The sequence below is a fragment of the Lotus japonicus genome, chromosome 1, assembly GCF_012489685.1.
Source record: "Lotus japonicus ecotype B-129 chromosome 1, LjGifu_v1.2".
Taxonomy (NCBI): Eukaryota; Viridiplantae; Streptophyta; class Magnoliopsida; order Fabales; family Fabaceae; genus Lotus; species Lotus japonicus.
Genome location: NC_080041.1, coordinates 125,739,052 through 125,764,917, shown reverse-complemented (window position 1 = coordinate 125,764,917; position 25,866 = coordinate 125,739,052). Strand labels below are relative to the sequence as shown.

At 35.7% G+C, this 25,866-nt stretch overlaps 4 protein-coding genes and 1 pseudogene across 7 annotated transcripts; 3 read left to right on the top strand and 2 right to left on the bottom strand.

Moving 5' to 3' along the window:
• Nucleotides 1-5,227: 5,227 nt before the first annotated feature.
• LOC130732628 (allene oxide cyclase, chloroplastic-like) lies at nucleotides 5,228-6,828 on the top strand. The gene is made up of 3 exons (XM_057584639.1): nucleotides 5,228-5,545; nucleotides 5,654-5,775; nucleotides 6,171-6,828. The coding sequence occupies exons 1-3, from the start codon at nucleotides 5,302-5,304 to the stop codon at nucleotides 6,570-6,572; spliced, it is 768 nt and encodes a 255-aa protein (XP_057440622.1). The 5' UTR covers nucleotides 5,228-5,301; the 3' UTR covers nucleotides 6,573-6,828.
• An 875-nt stretch (nucleotides 6,829-7,703) lies between these two features.
• LOC130730343 (cytosolic Fe-S cluster assembly factor NBP35-like) lies at nucleotides 7,704-12,090 on the bottom strand. Of its 4 annotated transcripts, none has more exons than XM_057582327.1 (4): nucleotides 11,950-12,090; nucleotides 11,045-11,128; nucleotides 10,851-10,955; nucleotides 7,704-8,873 (listed from the first exon to the last, which is right to left on the bottom strand). In XM_057582327.1, exons 2-4 carry the CDS (start codon nucleotides 11,079-11,081, stop codon nucleotides 7,963-7,965), a joined length of 1,053 nt encoding a protein of 350 aa, XP_057438310.1. In that variant the 5' UTR covers nucleotides 11,082-11,128; nucleotides 11,950-12,090; the 3' UTR covers nucleotides 7,704-7,962. The 4 variants fall into 4 exon arrangements, with proteins under 4 accessions (XP_057438310.1, XP_057438309.1, XP_057438311.1 ...); XM_057582326.1 differs by lacking the exon at nucleotides 11,950-12,090 and adding an exon at nucleotides 11,259-11,396; XM_057582328.1 differs by lacking the exon at nucleotides 11,950-12,090 and adding an exon at nucleotides 11,264-11,391.
• Nucleotides 12,021-15,660, bottom strand: LOC130730340 (mechanosensitive ion channel protein 10-like). The gene is made up of 5 exons (XM_057582324.1): nucleotides 14,283-15,660; nucleotides 14,060-14,183; nucleotides 13,394-13,687; nucleotides 13,116-13,318; nucleotides 12,021-12,491 (listed from the first exon to the last, which is right to left on the bottom strand). The coding sequence occupies exons 1-5, from the start codon at nucleotides 15,557-15,559 to the stop codon at nucleotides 12,218-12,220; spliced, it is 2,172 nt and encodes a 723-aa protein (XP_057438307.1). The 5' UTR covers nucleotides 15,560-15,660; the 3' UTR covers nucleotides 12,021-12,217.
• LOC130730341 (adenosine kinase 2-like) lies at nucleotides 15,576-20,063 on the top strand (annotated as a pseudogene).
• Nucleotides 20,064-21,980: 1,917 nt separating this feature from the next.
• LOC130730338 (uncharacterized) lies at nucleotides 21,981-24,349 on the top strand. Its single transcript, XM_057582322.1, has one exon. It carries the CDS (start codon nucleotides 22,177-22,179, stop codon nucleotides 23,566-23,568), a length of 1,392 nt encoding a protein of 463 aa, XP_057438305.1. The 5' UTR covers nucleotides 21,981-22,176; the 3' UTR covers nucleotides 23,569-24,349.
• Nucleotides 24,350-25,866: the final 1,517 nt, after the last annotated feature.

Genomic DNA, 25,866 nt, shown 5'->3' with positions numbered 1-25,866 from the left:
GTTAGTGACTTTCCTTTTTAAAATCAGGTTCTGCGCTTAATTTTTAGGAGCTTTTCTGTTTTGTTCTTCCTCTTCCCTCAAGTGAGAATCATCATTCATCCCAACTCTGGTTTACTGGTGGGAGTGGTTCTGGGTTAAGATGGGTGTGGAGGTGGTGGTGGTGGTGCGGTGGTGAGAAGAAGAGAGTGGTGATGGTGCTGGGGTGGTTGAGTGGAAGATGATAAGATTAAGGATTAATTAAAAATGATTAAGATATATTATGTTTTTTATTTTATTTTTTGAAAAAATTAAAAAACCCACAATTGTGGGTCAAAAAACCTATGTGCAACCATACACAAGTTTTTACTTGTGTAGGTTAAATTTTTCCTTTTATTAAAGAGAGATAATGATATTTATTGCTTAAGTAATTGGTGAGAATTGTGATTGGTGATAATTGGAGATGGTAGGTGAGAGATTTAATATCAAATGAATATATACATGAAAGAAGATGCGATAAATAGTCTTAAATTTGTAAAATAATAATCATTTCAGAAAAATATGTAAAAAGGTTAAAATAATAATCATTTTGGAACATAGTAAGTATCACGTTAAGTTTAACGTGAACTCGAGAAGCAAGATCTTAAAAAAATTGCTTCAATGTAACGTTGAGATATGAGCAAATAATATTATGTATTTATGCATCAAATTTTCGAAATAATATGCTCCATGAGCACTAGTATTATTCTTTGAATAATCAACTAATTCACAAAAGTTAATAATCAAACAAGTCACAAGTCATAGTTAAACGAAATAATTTAATATTATTTTTTGAAATAATAATAAGAATTAAATAAATAAGACAGAAGGGTCACATCTTCGAATCAAAAACATTTTCACTACTTTTATACATCACACTCCACTCTGTGTTTGTTTGATATGATTTGTGTTTGAAAGAAAACTAGTACAATCAAAAAGAGATGAAAAGGGTGTTCAATAGGGGTGGAAATAGGTCAGGCGGCTCGTCAGGGGCCTATGGCTTGGCTCGTTAGAGACTCGGCTCAGCTCGGCTCGTTTATTAAAAAGGTCAGGCTTAGGCTTTTTTAAAAGTTTGTTTAACTAAAAAGGGCAGGCCCAAACTATTAAAAAAGCCTATTTGGCCTAACAGGCCGGCCTATTTATATATTATTTTTATTAATAATATAAATAAATATAATATAATAATATATTATTTGATTTTTTAAAACTGATGTATAGTTTAGTATAAAAGAAAACCCCAAGTCTCTACCCTAACCTAGATTAGAAACGTTCCAGACATATTCAATGATATTAATTTAGTTTTTGAAATGCAATGATACAGGTTTTTTTATTTGAAAAGAAAGTGCAATGATATATAAAAGACTTATTAGCCCGCCAGCCTATTCTTTTGATAAAATTGTATGTTAAATAGGCTTTTAAGCAGGCTTGTAGGTCAGGCCAGGCCAAGCCACAAAATTTGGCCTATTGATAGGCCACAGGGCAGGCTTGGGCCACGAAAAGATAATGCAGGCCAGGCCTAGGCCACGCAAAGCTGGGCTCGGCTCGGCCTATTTCCACCCCTGGTGTTCAATCTTGTTTGGATGAAACCATAAAATAAATGGAAAGTGAAAAATACACAAAGATTGGCTTTGTGCTGCCGGTTGGCGAAGAAGTTATAGGTGGAACCGAACAAACCAATAAGGATCCACAGCTTCGAGATTCAACCCATGATAAGAACAAACAAAAGTTCATCAAGTTCTACAAATAAAAAAAATTGGCTTGAACCTGACTAGTACACGACTCGGACACAGCTTGAACAATTAGTCCACACCTATTTATGGCTAGACCTCCACAACCCAAAAAAGAAAAATAAGCAAAGAGTGATTCATATGTGAGTTCTGTGTTTTTTTTTTTGGAGTTTTATGTTTTGTTCCATTTGAACGTGTGTTATTTTTTTCCCATGAGTATTTTGTTTCTCCCATTGTGATTTTTACTGGTTTGTTTGAACTTTGAACCCAATACACTTTTTTCTATGCTCTATTCCCCTATTTTTGAAAATTAAAAAAAAAATCAGTATATATAAGTCGTGTCCATATGTCCTACTTTTTAGATTTTAAGTGTGTCGGGTGTTCATTTTGTGTCATATGTATTGTATAGGAGTTTGTGCTTAATCGGTTATAATTCAACAACTACACAAAAAATCTCACCAAAAATCTCTATAAAATAAAAAATAAAAAAGAAGAGACGAAAAAAACATAAAAATATCATTAACTACCCACAAAATCTTAAAAGACTTTGGAAGAACGTTAAAAAATTTAAGAACTTTGCATAATAAAAATGTAAAATGAAAAATGAATACCTGGAGAAGACGATGATGAGAACTACGAGAAAATTAAAGGGGAAATGGAAGATAATTTACTAAAACAGTAACAAAATCGAAGGTTGGAGATACGAGGGAGATCAAGGACCTAGGGTAGAGGAAGTGATGCAGGAGGTGGAGGAGGTAGTAGGAGATGTGGGGAGGATACAAATTAAGGAGGGAATGTAAAAAAGATATAGGCAAGGCGAATGAAGGGGAAAAGTGAGGGTGAAGCAAATGGGCAGGGTGGAGGAAATAGGGGAGTGAGATGAGGTGGGGGTGAGTAGTGTTGGAAATAGGTTTTATTGTGCTTTATAATGCCTACGCGGTTACGCATGATATTTTGGCTCAAAAACTGCCATTTTCAAGGACGTGACGTGATCTTTTTGAAAGTTTTCTTTGACTTGAAAAATTATCTGTTTTATAAAAAGTATAAATAATCAAAATTGAAAATGGTAATAAATGATTTTTTGCGCAAAAAATGGTAATAAATGATTTATATATATAAGCGAAACAATTTATAACATTACACGGCATTTTGAAATTAATTTATTTAAATTAATTTTAATAAATTTATTTTTAAATTTATTTTACTCTTATTGCATTTCACGTAATTTTCTTTTTGTGCTTACGCGTATTCTTCATGAGAGCAATCATGTATGAGTCGAAAACATTCATATCATGGTGAGGCATTTTACATGATTGGATTGCACAATTCACAAAATATTCTTTATTCATTACTAGTTTTGAACAAAATACTAGTTAAGGGAATCATGGAGACGATTACCGCATCGGAATAAGAATTCTGTTTATGAGAGATGCGAGTTCATGTTTCAAAGTTCAAAACAATACAAACAAGATAGATTTAGGATTACCTCTTGAAGACGTGAGCGCACAAAGCAATAGTTGTTTTGTCTCTACAAAAGTGTATGCGAACGCTTCCACTAGAAACCCTTGCGGCTCGATGTGCTAGCAGAGATATGAGTTTGAGCAAAGTGCCTAACCTGAGTTTGAGCATTTCATGCTCTATTTGTAAGTCCTCAAGGGATGAACTCCCAAGGTGGCTAACCCTAATTCTATTATAATGTATAATTGACTCATCCAAAGAACTTGATCTGTTTCATTTTATAAATCAAATTTCAAAATTTGATTTTTTTTTATGAAATTTATTAAATTTGTTTCACCTTAATTAATTTATAATTAAAACATTAGTGTGTCAAATATAAATTGAATGCGTCAAAGTTGCTCATTATAATTTGAATTTACTTTCAAATAATATGTTGACCTATCAGTTACTAGTTCCATTTTTTTAGGGAGGTAACGGACTGATTTGTTATCCAATTAAGTATGAATTGATCATGTTAAATTATAGCCAAAAATAGCCAAACCATGAAACAATTGTGTGGGAGTAAGTGGCACTTTCCAAGGCTTGATTTATATATTCCCCTTCCGTTTCGTGATCTCGACAGCCACCACCACCACCACGACATCTCTACCACCAGTCCCATTACTCTTCACTATCACCCAATTCACCAAATATATAAATTTATCATATGATAAGTTATACTATGTATGATGTATGATCAAACGTATATTACTCACTCCATTTAGAAATGATTGTTATTTTAACTCTTCACATATTTTCCAAAATAATTGTGATTTAAAAATTTTAAGACTATTAATCACATCTTATGGTTTATGGCTCGTTGGTTGCTGTTGTTTGCTGTATTTTGTGCTTTTAGTTGATTTTGCGGCAACACCGGTCCCATTTGGAAAAACAGGTTAATTAAGCGTTTATTCGTAAATAATTTTAAAATTTTATTGAAAATAAATTATATATATATTTTTTTGAAAGTAAAAATAAGCTATATATAACTATAAGCTCTTTTTCATAAGTTATGAAAATAAGTTATATATAAACATAAGTTTTTTTTCATAAGTTGTTTACATAAGCTCTCATAAACACTGACATAAGCGCTTATACTATCAGATAACCTCAAATAAGCTATTGTATTAGGTTGAAGTACACATTGTACTTCTATTCTTTATATATATTGGTTTATCTAAAAAAAATCTACCACCACTAATTCTCACATATTACAAAATCAATAACCATCACTCTCTTTAATAAAACTCTACATGTTTTAGTCAAATCTATATATATTAGAAAAGAACAACTTCTAGTATGACGTGTCGATCCCACAGACCAAGTTAGTGACGTGTCGCTCCCAGATTAATTCTCATAAAAATTATTCCACGTGTCAATTTGTTAGAGGATATAATTTTCAATTGATATATATTTTAATTTTATATATTAAAATCAATTAACACTAGTTTTATATCAATTAACAATTTTTTAAAAAAGTTTAATGGATATGCACTGACAGTGTAAAATAGTTTTACACAGTCATCCAATGCAATGCTTTGATTGGATGACTGTGTAAAACTATTTTACACTGTCAGTGTATATCCATTAAACTCTTTTTAAAATACATGCATTTCCTTAAACAATGACCAAAATGTACTTTCAAAATTCTTAATTTCAGTATTTAGTATGTTTTTTTTATAGATAAATGTTAGTGGTTAGTTGTTAGTTCTTAATTTCACTATTCAGTATGTATATCTAAAACTTCAAAAATTACTGATTTTAATCTCCGCCCAGAAGTGGAGGTGATGCCAACCAAAGAATACAATTATACAAAGCATTCCAAACACCGTCCACTGACTATCCCTCCGGCCATCATTGAACGTTAGACTCTTTTCCTTCCCCATTTGTTTCACATTTCACAACATGATTAATCACATCACACTTTCTTCCACCGTCCACCACCACATAATGCACCACTTCCTCTATATAAATCACCATTTCCTACCTCATTCTCACACAAGCAATCTGAATATAGCACCAAACTTAGCAAATACTACTACCACTATCAGCAACAACAACAATGGCCTCATCAAGCTATGCTTTGAAAACTGTCCCTTCTTCCTTTGTTAACCCTGCAATTTCCAACCCAAGATCATTGCTCACTACCCCACCTATCAAAGCTTTCTTACCCTTCACTTCATCAACCCCATCTCTCACCAGGAATCTCAAGCTGAACAACACCCTGCCACAGTCCTGCTTTTCTTCTGTGCCCAGGAAATCATTCTCTTGCAGAAGCCAACAGGCAGCTGAGTCCTCTGAAACTGGTATCCATTAAACTGTTCAAACTTTTCAATTCTTGTCCTCTACCCCAAAGGGTTTAGATTAGATTAATCATGTTTTGACCCTTTTGGTTTGTTTGATTTGTTTTGCAGAGAGAGTTCAAGAACTGAGTGTGTATGAGTTCAATGAGAGAGACCGTGGTAGCCCTGCTTACCTGCGATTAGGCTTTAAACCTGTTAACTCGCTCGGTGATCTAGTCCCCTTCAGCAACAAGGTGAAATTTCTTTCATTCTATTCTTCAATTCACTCCACTAATATTCACTTAATCTTTAATTTTACAATGTTGTTTCCTTATAATATATGCAATTTGTAATATTATGTTGTTTCATTATAAGTCATCTGTCATTTTGCATTATGTTACTAGCATGTTTCAATCAGCTTAATGTTACTCTAAATAAATTCTCACACTCAGAAGCTACTCATATAAACTTCTGTCATAAACCATAATTGATTATCTCTAGAACCAACTGTAGAAAAAATTCCAAATATCCTGTAAATCCTTAATTTTATCAATTTTGATGCAATGTCAGGTATCTATCTGTTTTACTCCATTTTGATGTTACTGAGAAGTTGATTATGGTTTTTGAATTTGTTTTCTGGACTATGCAGTTGTACACAGCGGATTTGCAAAAGCGCATTGGGATAACTGCTGGTATCTGCATTTTGATTGAACACAAACCAGAGAAGAATGGTGACAGGTATGAAGCTGTTTACAGCTTCTACTTTGGAGACTATGGTCACCTTACAGTGCAAGGACCATACCTGACCTATGAGGACACATGGCTTTCTGTGACTGGTGGTGCTGGCATCTTTGAAGGGGCTAGGGGCCAGGTCAAGTTGAACCAGATTGTTTATCCTTTCAAGATTTTGTACACATTCTATCTGAAGGGTGTTAAGGATTTGCCTCAGGAGCTTCTTGTCAAGGCTGTTGAGCCCCACCCTGCTGTTGAAGCTGCTCCTGCTGCTAAAGCCCTTGAGCCTAATGCTACCATTGCTGGTTTCACTAACTGATGATTGAGGGTGTTGCTTGTAGCTGATGTAGTTTGGCTTAATTTAGTAATGAATAATAAGTTTGGTGACCGTGGGTTTTGTAGTGGTGGAATTTCTTTTTGCAATTAGCATTGGTTGGTGGACTAAAGATGAAAAAGTTCCAAGTTGTAATAATTCTCACTCCGTTCCTTATTAACTGTCTACTTTAAAAAAAAAATTATTCATATATATCTGTCTACTTAGAGTTTCAAGAGAGCATTAAATGATGTTTTTCCATGAAATGCCCTTGCAGGAACAATAAATGATGAAAGATAATATACATTTTAAAGTGTGAAATAGGAAATCAAATAATACTTTTATGAAAAATAACAAAATTAATTGCACTCCTTAATATGTGTGTTTCTTCTCTTCCTGGACAGTTAAATAGGAACGGAGGGAGTATTAAATATTTCAAGGAATGGTTTTTTTTTCTGAGTTTGCTTTTAAGCTATTTATAAGTTTAAGTGATGCCTTAAATGGTATTTGATGAATTAAAATTTCCTAAGACCACACTTCAAATCCTAAGCAACAAAAAAAAAAGTTTAAGTAATCTTCTCATGTATTAATGGTAGCACTGAAACACCCTAAACCCTTAACATTACGTGAATATATATTTTTTTTTTGTCTTAACCAAGGTATCCCCACAGTCAACAGCCGTGAGACTAATTCCTCACCCCACGGTGGGCGCACTAAGCGGTAGGGGGCTGGCCAAGAAGTTTTCTCTATTCGCAAGAGTTCGGATTCAAACCCCCAACCACTTGCTTAAAGGATGAAGTGCTGAACCACTACACCAACTCACTTGGTTCAATACGTGTATATATAGCAAAGCAATTAGATGAAAGACACACCAAAACATTAAATAAAAGGCAATTAGGCAAGTAACGTTGATGAGAAAAACATTATATGAAAGAGATCAGGCAAGCAAATAGGCAAGCAATAACAGTATGAGAAAGAGATAAAGGAGAACGTGAAACAATAGCAATAGTAGCAATTTCTGATATGCAGAGATCAAGAGATGAAGATAAAAAAAAAAATAGCAGTCATGCTGATAACGTATTAAAAAATTGGTAAAGGGGAGAGCATAAGTGAGGAGCAAGAGAGCAGATACTCTCATGACTCTGCATGAAAATGAGAATAGAATTTCAAATAATGAGAACAATGATAGAATAAGAAAAGGCCTATACAGATGAGTTTTATTGAATGCAATCACTACTTTAAATACATCAATAGATACCTGCTCCTTAATTCTAGAAACCGCTACTGATAATTGAAAATTTAGATTAGAAACTAACCTATCCACTAATGGCTAGTGGCAGAATCTAAATTTGACTAGTTAAAAATAAATTAAAAATAGTTCTGAAGCATCCTATTCCTATGGCACACTTTTAACTGTTTCCATCAACTTGTCTATAATATTCTTTAATGCAAAAGCACTCGCAACACAATCCTTATCATCAAAGCAGGATCTACCTTCTTCAGCTGCCTTACAAAGCTTGGGATCTAAAGGAACCTTACCGAGGAATGGTATCATCATTTCCTTGCACATCTTCACTGCTCCACAGCCACTACTATCAAATACTTCAGTGCATGCAATCATATTCACCATTTCAGGTGCTTTTTCTCTCATGAATTTCAAAAACCACTCTGTAACATCTTTCTGCTCACCGTTATCTGCCAAGTTCAAAAACTTGAAATCCATCACGGGCTGGCACAACCCGCTCATATTCTCCACAACCCCAAGAACTTTCACTCCAGCTTGCTTGCAAAAATTCACTCCTTTTCTCACATCAGTAAGGGAGACTTGCTGAGGTGTAGTAACTATGATTGCACCATCTAATCCAGTGGCACCAAGGAGCTTAACAATTGAAATTTGTTCATCTGAGGTTCCAGGTGGAGCATCAACAATTAGAAAGTCAAGTTCATTCCAATAGACATCTTTTAAAAACTCAGTGATAAGCCAACTTTTGCGTGGACCTCTTAATATAATAGGATCATCAGGATCAGAATTCACAAACCCAATTGACATGACACCAAGGTTGGGCTGCACATAGACAGGATCACACCCAAAGTTGCTCCGGTGTAGCTCATGACCTTCTAGGCCAAGCATCTTTGGGATGCTTGGACCACAAATGTCTATGTCAAGAAGACCCACTTCAAAGTCCTTTGCCGCTAAAGCAAATGCTAACTGGGCAGAAAAAGTGCTCTTGCCAACTCCTCCCTTTCCTGATAAGACCAATATCTTATGTTTCACAGTAGCCATACTTTCTTTTATAGCAGCCAGATCTGCAGACATAAAGGAAACATAAAATATGAGTATATATAATGAAGCCCAAGTTAAGTTCTAGTTCAAAGTTAAAACCCAAATGCGAAATACTAATGAAGTACCAAAACTAGGAAACAAAATGTTAAAGTCTGCAACAAATCTGTTATAGACACAAAAAAATAGACTCATTAAAATGTACAGTTCAAACCCCCTAAAAGTAGCAAGATGAACAAATAATCAAAAACTCTCCAGGGGAAAATCCTCGTGGCTATGAATCAGTGCACTTTCTGATTGAAATGAAGGAAGCAATCTTTAGGAGATTCTGCTCTGTTTATAGCAGCAATCCAAGCTTCCCTGACCCTGTGATGGGCTTCTCAAATCACAACCTCAAGTATGACCTATAGTGCACATAAGGCTTAATAAGACAGTTTGAGACTACCAAGCTCAAAAGACCATCAAGGCATCAAGGCTTATCATATAAACAAAATCAGGTTACATACACAACCCAGACACGCCAATTTGCATCTATTCTGATGCCTTTGGGGTTCCATCAATGACTATGTTCCCCATACCAACTTCCATAGCCTCCTGCTCAGCCTTTTCCCTCTTCACCTTTTCAGACATTTCCTTGTCAATAGTATCAGGTTGTATATTAGGCAATGAGGGCTCAAGAGTTCGAGGACCTGCACCCATCCATGGATGACTGAGGTATTGAGCAGCTGTTGGTCTCTTCTCAGGGACAAAATCAAGTAGTGGAAACTGGAAGTCGGCCCTGTCTTGCTCGCTGAATTCATACTTCTCCGTCAGCACTTTATTAAGAGGCCAGAAACGCAACCGACAAATGTGCCTCAAATCACCATATCTATTGAAAAAGTCCCGGGAATAGCACCCACTAAGTGCAATATTGTGCTGCATCATTCCAAGAAGCTCCACCATCAATGCCAGATGATCCCCATCCCTCTCATAGTTGTCACCACTATGAGGATAAAAAAGAACATCACCAGTGGCAAAGCTCAAAGCAAATGCAAGCAAAGGACCATAGATCTGCTAGAGTTGAGTACTTAGATCCAAGAAGAACCTCAGGACATCTATACTGCCTTGTCTGAATATCATTTGTTAATTGTTTATATGTCCAGCAAGCATTACCAAAATCAACCAGCTTGCACTTAAGATCAACATCTGCAAGCAACTTCTTTCTGGTAGAGTGGCTAGCTCTCCTATGACCCTGACTTCCTTGTGGAACATCCTTAGTTTCACAAGTCTTTGTTGATTTATATAGAACCAAATTTCATTTTAATTAATTAATGCAATTCAATTGCTCATTTGCTTGACACCTTAAATTATCTAAAATTATGAAATGCACCATCCAAACACAAGCTATCTATGAATCCTAAAGGAAAAGTTTAGCAGCAAGAAATTAAGCTCACATCTGCCATTACGAAAAGGAAATCCCTAATGTACACTATTTGAGAAATGTTGTAAATTTGCACCATCTTGGTTGATTGGTCATTAAGCTTAATCCCTTCTATAAACCTAATTCTAGAATTTTTTAGTTATTAATTAAGTATAATTTATGACCCTAGTAATTGGATGGTTTTTTTATAGGCCAATGTTAGTTGTTGGTAATGTTAGTAAATTAGTTCCTTCACCAAGAGATTTAAACTCTGCACCTATAATTGGATGGCAGAAAGAACATTTGGGGATAAAATAATCAGTTCCAGAGGACCCACATGCTGATCAAAGCCTAGAAACTTGAAGAAATACATTTCTAAACCTTTATAATGCATGCACCAGGACCCAATTAATCTTATTGAATGACATTTTTATTAATTTACACATCATTGGGCTGGCATTCAGAAAATAATTTAATTTCTAGCTAACTTTTATTTCACGAATCACAATCACATAATAAGCTTATATAAATAAATAGCTCTTGATAGTTATTAGAAGGAGGCCATGAAGGATAAAAGCATAAGATAACAGTGGAGAGTACGTACCAGGGTCAGGTCCTTTGGGGGCACCAGTGGCACAAGTTTGCTGATTTGGGCATCCTTGGCATCCATCAGATTTTCCAGCAGAGTCAGATTGAGAACCTGGGCAATCTGTAAATGCGAAAACACAACAATTAATCAATCATATTATATAAAAGCAAAAAATTGAAATTAAAAAATAAAGTTAAATGTGTACATACGGTCATTGGCATTCTCAGGGATATCTCCCTTCTCCATGGAAGCTCTTTTTGTTTGTTAAAGAAAAGCGGGGAAAGTTTATTTATCTGAACGAAGAATGTGACAAATAAAGATGAGAAACGCATATAAGGGTTGTTGTAGTCCAATATAATGATAGGCAACGAGAAAAACTTATTATATACATGTGTTTTTTTTTTAACAGTCAGAAGAAAGAACCTCACGCCTCATAACCAAGAAAGATATGACAGCAAAGTTTTCATGAACAGTTCGATGGAGAGGAGAGGCTGGAGAGCAGAGAGAGGCCGAGAGCGACAGAGCGTGCGTGAGTCGAATAACTAACACCTTTTTCACGTGGTATTAATTGAAGGGAAGAAGAAGAAGAAGAAGAAGAAAACGGCCAACATAGGGAGAAAGGAATTGGGTTGGACGGTTTAATTTAGGTTAGTTCATTTTCTTTTTCTTTTTCTTTTTTCCTTTTCCCATAATTTTTTTTAAAACCCATCCTAATTAATATTTAAATGCTGCGTTTCAATAAATAGGCCCATCAAGGTTTGACTGGTTCATGGCAAAACTGGTGTACTGACTTTACATGGAAATCCCTAGTGTGCACCAATTTTTAATTGGTATAAATTTACACCACTTACTTTTTCAGTTGTTTGATCAGGTTAAACTTGTTTAATTAGTTGATGTTTAATTAATTAACTATAATAAAAAGAATTAAATGAATATGCACTGCCAGTGTAAACAGATTTTACACAATCATCGGCATGTCGTGATTGGTTGTCAGTGTAAAATTGTTTTACACTGATAGTGCATATCCATTAAACTCTAATAAAAAACCAATAGAAGTATTTTTAACAAAAAAAAAATAACCGGGAAAACTAGTGTTGTGATAGTGAAGTAGTACCGTGAGGGAAGGGTGAAAAGAACCCTTATCGGGGAGTGAAATAGAACATGAAACCGTAAGCTCCCAGTCAGTGGGAAGAGCCCAGCCCGAATTGCATTTACACTGGTTGAAAACTGGTGCACATTAGAAGGCACCATTTTACACATTGTCATGCAAGAAAGTTGGAGATTTTACACTATTATAAGTCAAGGACTAACACAGAAAATTTGAGCTACATAACTGAGATGAACCATTATCAAAAGTCACCCTCGGACTCCTCATCTTCAATTCAAACTCTTTCTATTTGTACCGTTGAGTCTTCTGATCTTACATAACTGAGATGAACTTCTTGTGGTAGCAGATGATATTTAATACTTAGATCTTCAAGATTTTTCTTTAACTCCAGGACTAATTCAGATCTTCGGCTGTTCTTATCCACATAGTTCTGAAAATTGATGGTGTGAGTAACATATAGAGCCATTTTCATCTTGTTTACGTTCTCAATATCCTTAACTATTACACTGTGGTTCGGACGCCAGTGTTGAGGCCTACTCTCCAAGTACCTGAAAATTTTATGCAAACATCAAGTTGAAATACATAATAAAAATGAAGATACAAGAAATCTGTCAACTCCAGTACATATATCAAAATCAGTTTTGTTTTGTACATATGGTCACATGCCTAAGCTTGTTAAACAAACACTAATACAAAAATGTAAAAGCAATTAAGTATACCAGAAAAGAAAAAATGGAGTTCAAACTTCTACTTCATAGTTCATACCAATAAAAAAAGAATCATAAATTTAGACCACATATTCATAAGCATTGTAATAGGTGCATGCTTGAAAATTCTTCTATTGATCTACAATTAATTTTAAGGTCAGAATCAATTCTGTGAGTAGCTATTGTGTTTCAAAACTGATTCTATGAAAAAGAAACTATTCATACATGCTACAAGGGTAATTATCTAGGTCTATTACAGGTTTCAAATCCATAGAATCCCACATTTTTGCTAGAACTCATTCAATGATGTACATATAACAGATGTATTATTTTTAATTAGTCTCTGATTCAAGGGATAATTGAACTAAATTACTTTGCAATCAGGAAAAACTAAAAGCCATAGAAAATCATCCAAGTAAAGTCTTCTGATATACAATTTAGAGCTAGAGCATAGTGAAAACATACGCTTTTAACTTAGCCTTTAAAGCTCCAATTCTTTCTATTGAAGTAGAAAAATCCACAGCAAATTCAACCGTATCACACATTTCTGGACTCCTGTAGAAGTTGCTGATTGGCTTGGTTGACAGAACAGAATTTGGGTAAAATATCTTTTCATTGTCATATCTCAGAAAGACTGTAGTCAGAATGTTCATCTCTTCTACAATCATCTGTATAGTAAATGTTTCAGTTAGATACATCCTGTCATGTTAAAGTTAAGAGAGCTGGTAGAGTTGAGAATTTACCTGAACGCCATCAATGACACAACGATCGCCAACATCATACGGGTGCATCACAAAAACAAATATAATAGCTTCAAATACAGTCTTAGCTGTGTTGCCAAACATAAACACCACAAGTAAAAGCTGGGATGAAATAAAAACAAGAACTTGTGTTGTTAAGAATCCCATTAAGAGTAACCACACGATGATGATCACAACAAGGACGATTACAGAAGCAATCTTATTCAAGTCCTCAACAGCTGTTTTGGTATCATTTAGGGAATGCACAAGTGATCTACGTTCAAGGTAGACTTTCACCTGCAAATAAGAACAATATGTGAGTATCATACTTGTCACATTGAACTGAGAAATAGCTTGAAAGTTGAAAGAAAAACATATGCATGATGTGAAGGACAACTATATATGCTAGGCAAACTGAGTCCTGATATGTAGTTACGACATATTCCAGAAGTTTCAGGGCAGCAAGAATTAAAAGAAACAAACTGAGTCCTGATATGTAGTTAACTAATTCTCAGGATAAAGCAATAATGCTAAAGAAAACTCTTTTTTCATTTTTAAAAAGAAAACATTTTGAAATTTGTTACGAATTAAATGCTCAATAAACATATTCTATTATTCTAGAGCGCCTGGTAAAATCAAAGAAATATAGAGTGTATCAAGAGGTTTCACCAGCCAGTTCTTAAGAGACTTCCTCTTAATTCTTCCAGTCTCAACTGCCCCTTCAAACAGTGGAAGCACATTTTCCACTTCTTCATTTTTCATGAAGCGCAAGAGGTCTTCCTTCTCAATGTACCTAGTCAATTTAAGGGTTTAATGAGAACAAGTAATTTCAGAGAAAATTGAATCCAAAAATTATTACAAGGGGTTTTGGGAAGGTAACACAACACTTTACTTGTTTCCTGGCTTGGCTACATTCCTGAAAATTCGATAAGCAGCAGCCTTCGCCTCCCACTCACTACAAATTTCATTATCTTTCTGGTCACTCTCATCTTCGTAGAAACTCCCTGGTGTATAGGAGATGGTAGACAACCCAGAACTCCTAATCACATTAATCAGCCCTTTCATGGTCCAAGCAGAAACTTTCTCTTGTTTCATTTTCTTCAGCCTATCCACATCAATGACTTGTTCTTTCTTCCCTTCATTCTTATTATCTCTAATCAAGGTCCTAAAACTGAGTCTGCCACTACTTGAAGTCTTGCCTACTGTTCCAGTCATCTCCATCAGTGGAGGGCCTGAAAGGGTTCTAAGAATGTACTGATGAAAAATAGATTCTTGCACCCTGTCAAAAAATCTAGTAGATTGGAAATTTGATGATAACAACTTTATGAAGAATGTTTTTGCTAACCATATAGCTGCTCCAATAAGACAAGAGGCAAGGGCCCTAGTAATATAATTAAGAATCCTTCTAACTTTTCTGGTTCTCTTGACTCCATTGTCCAAAAGTAGACCCCATGCCAAAAGAACCAAACTCAACCATATAAAGGCCAGAACACTCTTCTTCACACCATAAACAAAATACAAAACCTTCTTCTTAAACAAGAAGTTCCTTTCCATCAAGAAAACCAAAAAATTGATGAACCACTCAGTAACCATTCTACCACAGAGGACAACCAGTGCCAATAGACACAACTTCCACAGTCCCAAACCCCAAATTTCCTTATGTTTCAACTTATGAACCACCAAGCTTGCTATAAAAAACCCCAGAATGCAAACAAAAGCAAACCACTCAGTCAAACCCATAAGTTTCCACTTCTTACCAGATCTCTTACTCACTTCAACATGTGCAGTCTTGTACACTTCATCATCATCATCATCTTCCTCTTCTTCTTCCTTTGGAGTCCCAATCAAAGGGGTTCCTGGGGTGACAAGAGTTGCATCAGAAACACCCCTTGGAGAAACAGCTTCCACCATTCTCGACTTGGGCTTGGAAAACTCCGACCGACCCAACAACCTGCGAGTAGTTGTGACCATCTCAGTGGAAACTTGACCCATCTGGGCATTGAGCTGAGGAGAGTGATGAGAACTGCTTTCAGCAACTGGGGAGCTTCGAGAATCTCTGTTTTCGTACAAAGCTGCTGCTGCTGCTTCTTCAGTGCCGGAAATTCGCAGAACAACCTCGTTTTTTGTCCTTTTCTTGTCTGCCATGCATTCTTCTTCTTCTTCTTCCATTGCAAGGTTAATACTACAAGTTTGTAGACTAGAATCTTTGGTTGTGGCTTGTGGGTGAAGCAGGGTATAAATGGAAAATGGAGAAAGAGGAAAGGAGACAAACATATGTTTCCAATTGAGAAACGTGATTACTTCTGACATTGACCGACTAACAAGTAAGTCACTAAATTACTCTTTATTTGGATAATTTTAGTTCAAAATAATTTATAATTTATATCAATAATAATTGAACAATCACTCATCTAATTTGTTGAATTTTTTTACTGAATTAATATAATCTTAGATGCTTAGATATATTAGTTTCATAGATAGTGTCGGTGAGATATTTTGATGGAACAGAAAAATAAGAAAGCCTAAAAAAAAAATGAAGGTATTGTTAAATTTGAAATGAGACTCGTATTAATAGAGTACAATCTGGTGTAGCAAAGCTCCTGATATGGGTTCGGAGAAGGGTCCAACCATTTGTTATAAATATGTAACACACAACTCACTAGTTTTGAACTCATAGTGAAAGCTGTTAAGAGTTTTAAATTCTTTACAATAGCGAACATGAAAATTGTTGATGATGAAGGGTGGTAGTGGTTCCAATCCGGTTGATCTCTTTGATGAAGATGATTCATAACTTGGACAACCTCAATCTCGCTCTTGGTGGTGAAAGAGGGGCTCAACCAAAGGATGAAAGGTGGTGGCAGTTTCGGGTTTCCACCACAGATGATCGAAGGAAATAATTCCACACTAGCAATGAGGAGGAGGAAGGGGAGGGCAATAATGTCAAAAGAAAAATATTAAAGTTAAATATAAATATAAAGGTACTGAATAAATAAGTGTCAAATATGACATTTTAACCGAATATTCTATTTCTGTCTATAATAATAATATTATGCACGGATGTATGACTTGTTGGCTAATACACTTTAGAAACTCCATGGTGAATATTCCTCAAGAAAACCTATTCATCTAACAAAGATGTTACAAATAATAGAAGAATATTGGTAATTATGGGTAATCAACTTGCTTATATCATAAATGCTTATTTATAAACTAACTTAGCTTGATAACCTACAGTACACCACAGTGGTTGCTCTGTTTCATTTCCGTTTGCATCAAAACTGAACTTGATGGCGTCGGAAGGCATTCTCCTCGGCATGGGTAACCCTCTTCTCGACATCTCCGCCGTTGTCGACGAACCATTCCTGCAAAAGTAACCACTCCTCACGATTCTCATCCATTTCATCTTCAACCGCATGCATGCGTTCATGGATCAGATTCATCTTACGAATGATTTTTCATTTCACTCTTTTTTTCGTTTCATATATGATATCACCTTGAACAATGCAATTCTAGCGCGCGCAAGACAAGCACAAACCAATGTAACACATTACTTCTCTGTTCTCTGTTCTGTTCATGTGGCATGCATGATGTTATTCACCCTACCAAGTTGTCATCATGTCTTGTTCGGTTTCTTCATTTGCTTCCAAAACTCTGGTTTTGATCAGTGTCATTTGCATGCTCAATCATTGTCAGGTATGAAGAAATGGCTGAAAAGTTTAATGTGGAATACATTGCTGGAGGTAATACACTAGATCTCAAGTATTGCATTTCACATGTTTCATTTCATAAGCACACAAAATACCCTCCCATAGTAAAAGAAGCAAAGAATTTGGTGGTGGAAGGAAGGAAGTGCACAGTTGATAATGGCAGTTTCTATATAAATATTTTTTTATTTATTGTTAGGTTCCACTCAGAATTCAATCAGGGTTGCTCAGGTATGTACCAACCTTGTTGGTAGTATTCTGAATCCGGAGTAGCTTTTGTTTGCCTCAGTAATTTACCAATTTTTATCTTTGCATCTTATAGTGGATGCTTCAAGTGCCTGGTACGATCGACGAGTTACATTGGAAAGGATAAGTTTGGAGAAGAGATGAAAAAGAGCTCAGAACTTGATGGTGTAAATGTAGGTTTGATCTTATGAGTCATTGTTGAACTGGCTTTTTCTGAAGTTAACTTATTCATTCATTTATCGCCATAAGGTTCACTACTATGAAGATGACGCTGCACCTACCAGAACTTGTGCTGTTTGTGTAATGGGTGGGGAAAGGTAATTAAGCAGATGATCAAGCTTTTCTTGTGCTTCATGTTTGTTTGGTTTTTGATAATTGAATGATAATTTATGGTGTTTGAAAGAAAGTATGCATCTTCAGCTTTGTATTTACTTGGTTGCAAACGTGTTGTTTAAGCCTTGTGTTTGGTTGCATATAATTATATAAGTATAGGTCTCTTGTTGCCAACTTATCAGCTGCAAATTGTTACAAGTCTGAGCATTTGAAGAGACTAGAAAATTGGGCATTAGGTACACTGTTGTTGTTTCTATGCAGGTTCTCTTTAATTCCTCTATCCTCTTCATATCTGAGTAGTTATAGATGACTGGCATTTTTCAATGTGAATTTTTTTCTTATGCAGTTGAAAAAGCCAAGTATTACTATATTGCTGGCTTTTTCTCCACCGTATCACCAGAGTCCATCCAATTAGTTGCTGAACATGCTGCTGCCAATAACAAGGTTAAATATGGTTGAAAAATTGGTGTTCTCTATTTAATAGCTGTTTTTGATACTTATTGATTTTATTCCCACATGCAGGTCTTCATGATGAACCTTTCTGCCCCTTTTATCTGCGAGTTCTTCAGGGATGCACAGGAAAAAGCGCTTCCGTAAGGATCCTTATCTGATAAATTGGAATTATTTTTAATATTTTTTCTTAAGGATGCCCACTCTGGAATTCAGGTATATGGATTTTGTTTTTGGAAATGAGATTGAAGCAAGAACATTCTCTAAAGTTCACAGCTGGGAGGTAAGCATTATTTAGCATATCTATAGGCTTGCAGTTTTGGTTTTGATTTTTGAATGTTGACCTGTTACATGTTTTGATTTATTTTCGAATTTTCTCCTGTTATTTAGACTGACAATGTGGAGGAGATAGCTCTAAAGATTTCCCAATGGCCAAAGGCATCAGGAACACACAAAAGGATAACTGTTATCACACAGGGTGCTGATCCTGTTTGTGTTGCTGAGGATGGGAAGGTGAAAAAATTCCCTGTGGTGCTATTGCCTAAAGAGAAGCTAGTGGACACAAATGGAGCAGGTACTTTCCTGTTGCTTTTAGGAGTTTGAATGCATAATGTAATTGCATATGCAATTATGTCCATAAGCATAAAATTTCCCCTTCGTTGTTCTCAGTGAAGGGGATACTTGTCAAATTGAAGTAGATTAAATAGAAGATAGCCCTATAGTTAGAAGCCTAAAGGTAGAGGTAGATGAAGAAAAGCTGCAAGTGAAATCATTATAAAATACTTAGATGTAATTGGAATTTCGAAGGATTTATTCATGACAGTACAAAATTAAACAAAAACGTCCTTTTAACAATGTAGCTAACCCATCATATTAGTTAAAAACTTTGGTTAATTATTATTGGTTTTCAGTGATATATGCTAAAATAATTTAAAGTCCATGCAAATTATAGCTCTCTGAGATAGAAAAGTCCCACTTAGCTTGAGGAAAATCTTTCTGCATAACTATATAACATGAAGTATTATGTATGAGATTGAATGCTAGGTAGTGAAGAGCTAACAAGACAGTAAGCTCTATGTTGTAGAGTTGAGAATGTTACAATAGATGAATGGACACATAATACAGGATAGAATTAGGAATAGTATTGAAGAGAAACTTGAGGCAACAGCTATTGTGGAGAGCAAGGAAGAGTGAGAGATTAAGAAAAACTTTTAAGAAGAATTTGGATTTAAAAGCTATATCATCAGACATGATTTGTGATAATACATTATGGCTTTGTTTGATTCATGTAGTCAACCCGACCTAGTTTTGGAACTGCAAGACTTTTGTTGTTGTGGTTGCAAGTTATAACTCTCAAGTCTCTTCCACATGCACATACACAGAAACACAATTCCTGTTTGACCCCTTTTAACTGAACTGTAAATATGTATTAGTCATACAACAGTGCAACCAACTAGGAAAATCGATGATGTTATTTATGATTACTGAGAGTCTTTCAGGAAGTGAGATGCCAATTTTGTCCATCCAAAATGCTTGTGGAAACATGGTTTTATACTTTTTTTGTGTGCTTGTAGGAGATGCTTTTGTGGGAGGATTTCTTTCACAGTTGGTTCAGGAGAAGCCTATTGAAGAATGTGTGAGAGCTGCTTGTTATGCAGCAAACGTTATCATCCAAAGGTCTGGCTGCACATACCCAGAGAAGCCTGATTTTCATTGAATGGTTTCTCTATAAAGTTCTCATTGTTAGTGAGCCTTATGTTTTTTTATTTTGTCCCTAGGCCTTACGTTGAATTTTTATGACATATACAATAAAAAAATTTAGTTTATTTTTACAAGTTTTAGGATGAATTGATAAATAAACACTAATTACATATAATTTTTTTCATAAATTTTCTAAATAAGCTAGCTACATGTATATATGTATGATAACGTAATTGAAATTTGACGGCTGGCTTTGATTATGGACAGCGTTACACAGATGGATTACTATTCCATCCTATTCCTACATCAAATTTTGATTATATTTCAACTAGAGTTTTCCTTTTCCTTTAGCTGAAAAATACTAGTATTATTTTGATGCTAGCCTTCATCTTATTTTTCACTGGTCAAGAAAAGCATTGTAATTGTTTAACTAATCATTAAACTTTGTCGCTTAACTGAGGTTGGACGTTTGAACGCTGCTTATAAGAATGAAGCACATATCATGATAAATTGTTTACCGTTTTGTACGAGTATCTGCGAGAAAGAGACTAATCATTATTGTTGATGATGGATATCCTGAGCTCACCTGAAAAATTAGTCGCCTTAATTACATTTCCTTTACCACTTTAACAAGAAATAAATTTTAAACCCTACTTTCAATCAAAATAATTTCAAAAGGCATGTTTAAGAATAAATCCTTCAACTTTTAGAACCATAAGCGAAGTTTACGGCTCATAGACTATTGAAAGAGTCATTCATATATTTCATACATTCTTTTCAGAAATTGTGCTCCTTTTCTTTTGCTAGCAATGCTTTTGTCGTGACCTTTTTAGGGTCATTCAACTAATTACCCCAACACATTATTTAATTAACACCTGAAATTATTTGAAACAAATGACAACCGAGAGCCCGTGGGTTACTCAGACTTTCTATCTTAGCCTCTATATGTCTCAGTTTCTACATTTTTTCTTAAATGTAGGTCTTTTTTTTTTAAACTTGCACTGATTTTATAGGATATTAGTCAAAACTCAAAAGTGTATGATAATAGAAAATTTTATACCTAATAAATTCTTTAAGCAAAAATATCTCCTTTAAATATCCACTAAGATAGTAATTTTTTTATTCCCAAATATGGTAATTATGAGACTCCTCTTGAGGGTTGAGACTCTAAAATCATATTAAGCAGATCGACCGATCCAACTGTTTCAATATTTTTCCTTCACAAATGTCAAACTTAGGGATACATTACAATGTCTTCCAACAAATGACTTTCACATAGTTCAATCATGTGACATCAACCTTACAAGAATCTAGTTTCAGTATTTTGTCTACCACTAGACCAACACGATATTTTATTAATTTTATAGAAAATGATTTATAATTATTCGATATCGCTACACTAGATCTAATTTTTCGATATCAATATGTGCATCAAATCACTATCAGTTCAGGTATCAGATTCAGAGATTGAAAATCCGATGAATCTGAACTAACTTATTGATATTTTTTTTACTTCAACCCAAAGATAGTCCTTTATGATTTACATTTGAAAAGATATGGAGACATGCTCAATGAAAACTTGGAAAGTACCAATACTCTAAGACCTATATTAATCTTTTTTTTTTATGTTAAGACTTACATTATGTTATTTATTTATATTTGCATTGAAGATGTTGGTTTTAATCTGTTTATGTGATTTTGAATTATGTCATTAATTACTTTCAAAAAAAAAAAGAATTATGTCATTAATTATTGAATGTTGTTCTTTTGGATATGTTGGATTATATGAAATTTTCATTTTTTTAATAATTTTGCATGTTTTTAGAATAAATTCATGCAAATTCAAAATAGAATTTTTTTTTTATTCTGAATTCACTATCCGAACCAAACCAACCCAAATCAAGAAATTCGAATCAACCAAAATCGAACATGTTTGATTGGTCAAACATCTAAACGACTTAAATATGAACTAGTCCGGTTCGATTACACTACCTACGGATAAATCTTTTTTTTTTTTATCAATACGGATAAGTCTTTTTAATAGTTCATTTTTTGCATGTTTTATTTAGGAAATAAATAGCTTAAAGACTCTTCTCTCTTCTCCTCATCCTCCTCTACACTAGTAAATATATGAAATTATTAATATTGTGATTGTATTATTTCATGGAGCGTTGAAATGACGACCGTAGCTGAGCGCGTGAAAGTGTCACGGTCATAGCCAGCCAGCCACCTCCTCCACCTCCTCCATCTTCATTCTTGAATCACCACACTGTGTTGTTGTCTTGTGTCGTGTTTGGCAACAACAAAATCACAAACCAAAAATCAATTCCATTCATCTTCAAAATCGCTGCGATGAGCGACGATCTGATTCCTCCACGGTTGCTGAATCTCCGTTCAACTTCACACCTCCTCAAAGAAGCCACCTCTTCCTTCTCCTCCAACCTCCTCACATTCCTCTTCCTCTCTCTCCTCATCCTCTCCTTCCGCACCGTCGTCGAAAACGGCACCTCCCATGTCACCTCCTTCATCGACCGCGATCCCTCTCTTCGCGCCCTCCTCTCCCGCCTCGACCTCGCCGGAAACGGAAACGGAAACTCCAACCGCCCTCACGACCACCACTCACCTTCTCACTCCCCCCGCCGCCGCCCCTTTCTTCATCTCACCCGCGTCGGAACCCTAGACGACGACTTCTTCTCCGGCGACGACGACGACGGCCGCTCCCTCTTCGGCTCATCCCCTAAACCACCTCTCAACGCAACTCTCCTCGCGTTGGGACCGTTCCGCTTCTCCGATCCCGTCGCCGATGACGGTGTTAGGGTTTCCGGGGTTGTCCGTCCCGGAACCACGTTTAAAGCTGAGGGACTCGACGGCGATAATCACGAGGTGGAGCAAGAAAACCAGGAGGAGGAGATGAAGAACGATTTGGGGAATGGGCAAGAAATGGAGAAGGGTGTGGACTTGCGATTCTTTGTGAAGGGGTTGGAGGTGGGTCATCGTGACGCGGCGGCGCTGTTTTTTCTGGTGAGTTTCTTGTCTGCTGCTTATGGATGGGTGATTCTTGTGTTTCTGGTGACGTATTCGTGGGTTCTAGGGGTTGTTTTCGTTGCTGTTGTGAATGATCTGGTAGGGAGGTTTAGCTCGGTTACTGGGTTGGTTTGGGATGGTTCAAGATTAGGTCTCAAGAGGCTTTCAGGGTTTATTCTCATGAGATGGGCTGTGAGGGATGCATTGACTCAGCTTCTGGGGTTGTGGTATTTTGGTGAGATTGAGGATCAGTACTCGTTTTTCAAGCTGTTTGTGAGGTTGAAGTTGATGCCGTTCTCGGTTATGTCGCCTTGGGTTCGAGGGTTTGAGAAGGAGATTTCAGGGTTCTTGTTCACTTGGTTTCTAGTGGATACTTTTGTGGCTTTTATATTTGCGGTGGATGCTTGGGTTGCCATAGTGGACTCGAGGAGGAGTGGAAGGGAGATTGTGAAGGAAGGTTGTTATTTGATATCGACCATGTTCAACCAAGCTATACAGATAAAATGCTTGGAGGCGGTGCTTTGCGGGTCGTTTGTGAGATGGGGTTTGAGCAGGATTTGCGGGAGAACTTTTGCCAAGATGTTTCAGTCGACCATGGAGGTTTACTTCATGGTTACTTGGCTTGTGTTCTACTTTGCGGCTAGGTGTAGGGATGCTAATCTGCAAGGTAGGAGGTTTGGTCAGAGAGAATTGGAAGGCTTGATTGATGGTCACAGATGATACGATACTTGGTGGTGATTGGAGGCAGTTTGTCGTGCGGGATTTTTTTGTTGTGATGCACAAGCAGCAGCAGCAATGCTTCACAGGTTAATGTCCCCCCTCTTTTAGAGTTCCTGTTAGCCATCACCGCCATTCTATATAGTTTTTGTCACCAACAATGTGTTGATTGTACTTCACCTGAAGGCCAATATACTTCTTGTGTATATTAAGGAGGATACTTCATATGTATATTGTTCATGGAATCATTTAATTAGTTCATGCAGTCTGTGTTGGTGATGATAGTCAGAAATTACAAGCTTTGAGAAATGAAGAATGGTAATGATTTTTCTCCATGCAACATGGAATTTCGTTGTGCTAACAAAAGTTGCCACTTAGCATTTCTGTTTACTTGGTGTCATATTATATTCTTTATGGACAATTTGTGGCAGTGGACATCATCTACAAGAACACTGAAAAGCACATTAATCTGCAAAGAACTGGGAAAATAATTGAGTTATGCATTGTTTCCCCCTGTTGGAAAGTCTCCAAGAAGGTCATTCAGGTTAAAGTACTGTATGTTTGTTTTGCATGGTTACCTCTTTTGATAAGCGAGCCTCTGTATTTTCTGATGTGTAAAATCATCCTGCAGAAATTTTATAGAATTTGTTTGCATCATAGAGTAGTTACTTTGGCATGGTTTGAATGAGAGGAAAAATAGTGTTCATAACCAAGTTAGGGATATATCCTCGGGGCATTCCCAGTGTTGAAATTGATTAATGAAAAACCGTGTTTAGTTCTGCAAGACTGTTTATTAGTACTAGTTAGAGTTAATAATTGATGTTGTATGCTGGCTGATATGCTTATGCTCATTTGATGGCTTCTTGATTGTTAATGCTTTTCTTGTAATCTGCCTTGAAGAATGCAGTTTTGATGTATAGATGTTTTGTTAGCTTAAAAGGGGTCATGTGATGGGGGTCAGTGGTATAAACACTGTGCAAATGCATCTTGATTGCAATTCAAGGAATGGTAGTCTCCCTGCTGGTTGTCTGTGATATGATTATTGTTGCTTGTGAAATGATTCCAGTTTCCCAGGACATATAGTAATTAATTTCTATGATATGATTAAGAGTGAAAGTAGAAAATAATTTCTCAAATGGAAGATGCTATAGAAGTCTCTTAAGGGTTCCCCTCATCTATTGCTTATAACAATCCCATTAATATGACTTTAGGTTACCTCCCTGTTCAATTCTGCATCGTGAGCTGACTGACTGATAATAGGACCACTGTAAGGGAGGGTGAAGGGACCATTTTTTAACCCTTTGCAAGTTTGCATACTATGGGGCAAAGGAAACAAACAAACAATTCCTGTTTCCTTCAAAATAGCAGATATTGAATTGTATAAGCTTGACAGTTTAACACTCTCACTGTCTCAGTAAGGATCAATGCTAGACAAAAGCTGTGTGGTTATTTAGCCATCGCATTTGCCTGTTGTACAATCAATTCTTTATTTCTTTTCTAGCACTATGGAAACAAATGATGATATTTATGGTAGGCGGTTGCTTCCCAGAAGCACTTACCAGATTCCTCGCCAGTATCGCCCCCACCTTTCCTTACATGTGGGCATAACAAAGTATTCTTGTCTCATCTGTTAGTTTCACTTGCATTTGGATTTTCACCCCTTGCATGTTGGTATATTAATCTCTCTTTGCAATATGATACAAAACCAGTAATCTAATCTGTCTTCACTCAATAACTTTAGTTTTTGGTATAGTTGTTTCATAACATGGTATTAGAGTCTAGCCTATAACTGATTATTGGCTCACCCATAAATGTTAGAAATATAATATGAAATCACTTTTGTGTTTTCGTCAGCAACTTGATCTTCATGGTTATTGCAATATCAACTCTTGAATGATAGCAAGTTATGAATTGAAATTTATTAATATACTCAAATACATCTGTTTGTTAGCTAACTCACTGCTAAAAAGAAGCAAATGGTCCATTATATATAATATATAAGTATATGTATGGTTAAAATTACATTTTAAATAAAACAATCTTAGTAAGTTATTATAATTTAGTCTAAATTGGTTTCCGCTCTTGCTAATAAAAATAACTTTTATGCCAGCACCTTCTGCTGCTGGATCTGATAATGGGTTTGTTTTCTGCTACCTCCATGCTTCAAGTAAATATCATTTTTTTTATGGTAAGTAAATATCTTTATATCAGCCAAAAGTACAAAAGAAAAATGTATGCACAGTCACTGTTTTGCACTTATTGTTGTGAATAAAATTTCAAAGAGGAGATGGTTCGTTTAAG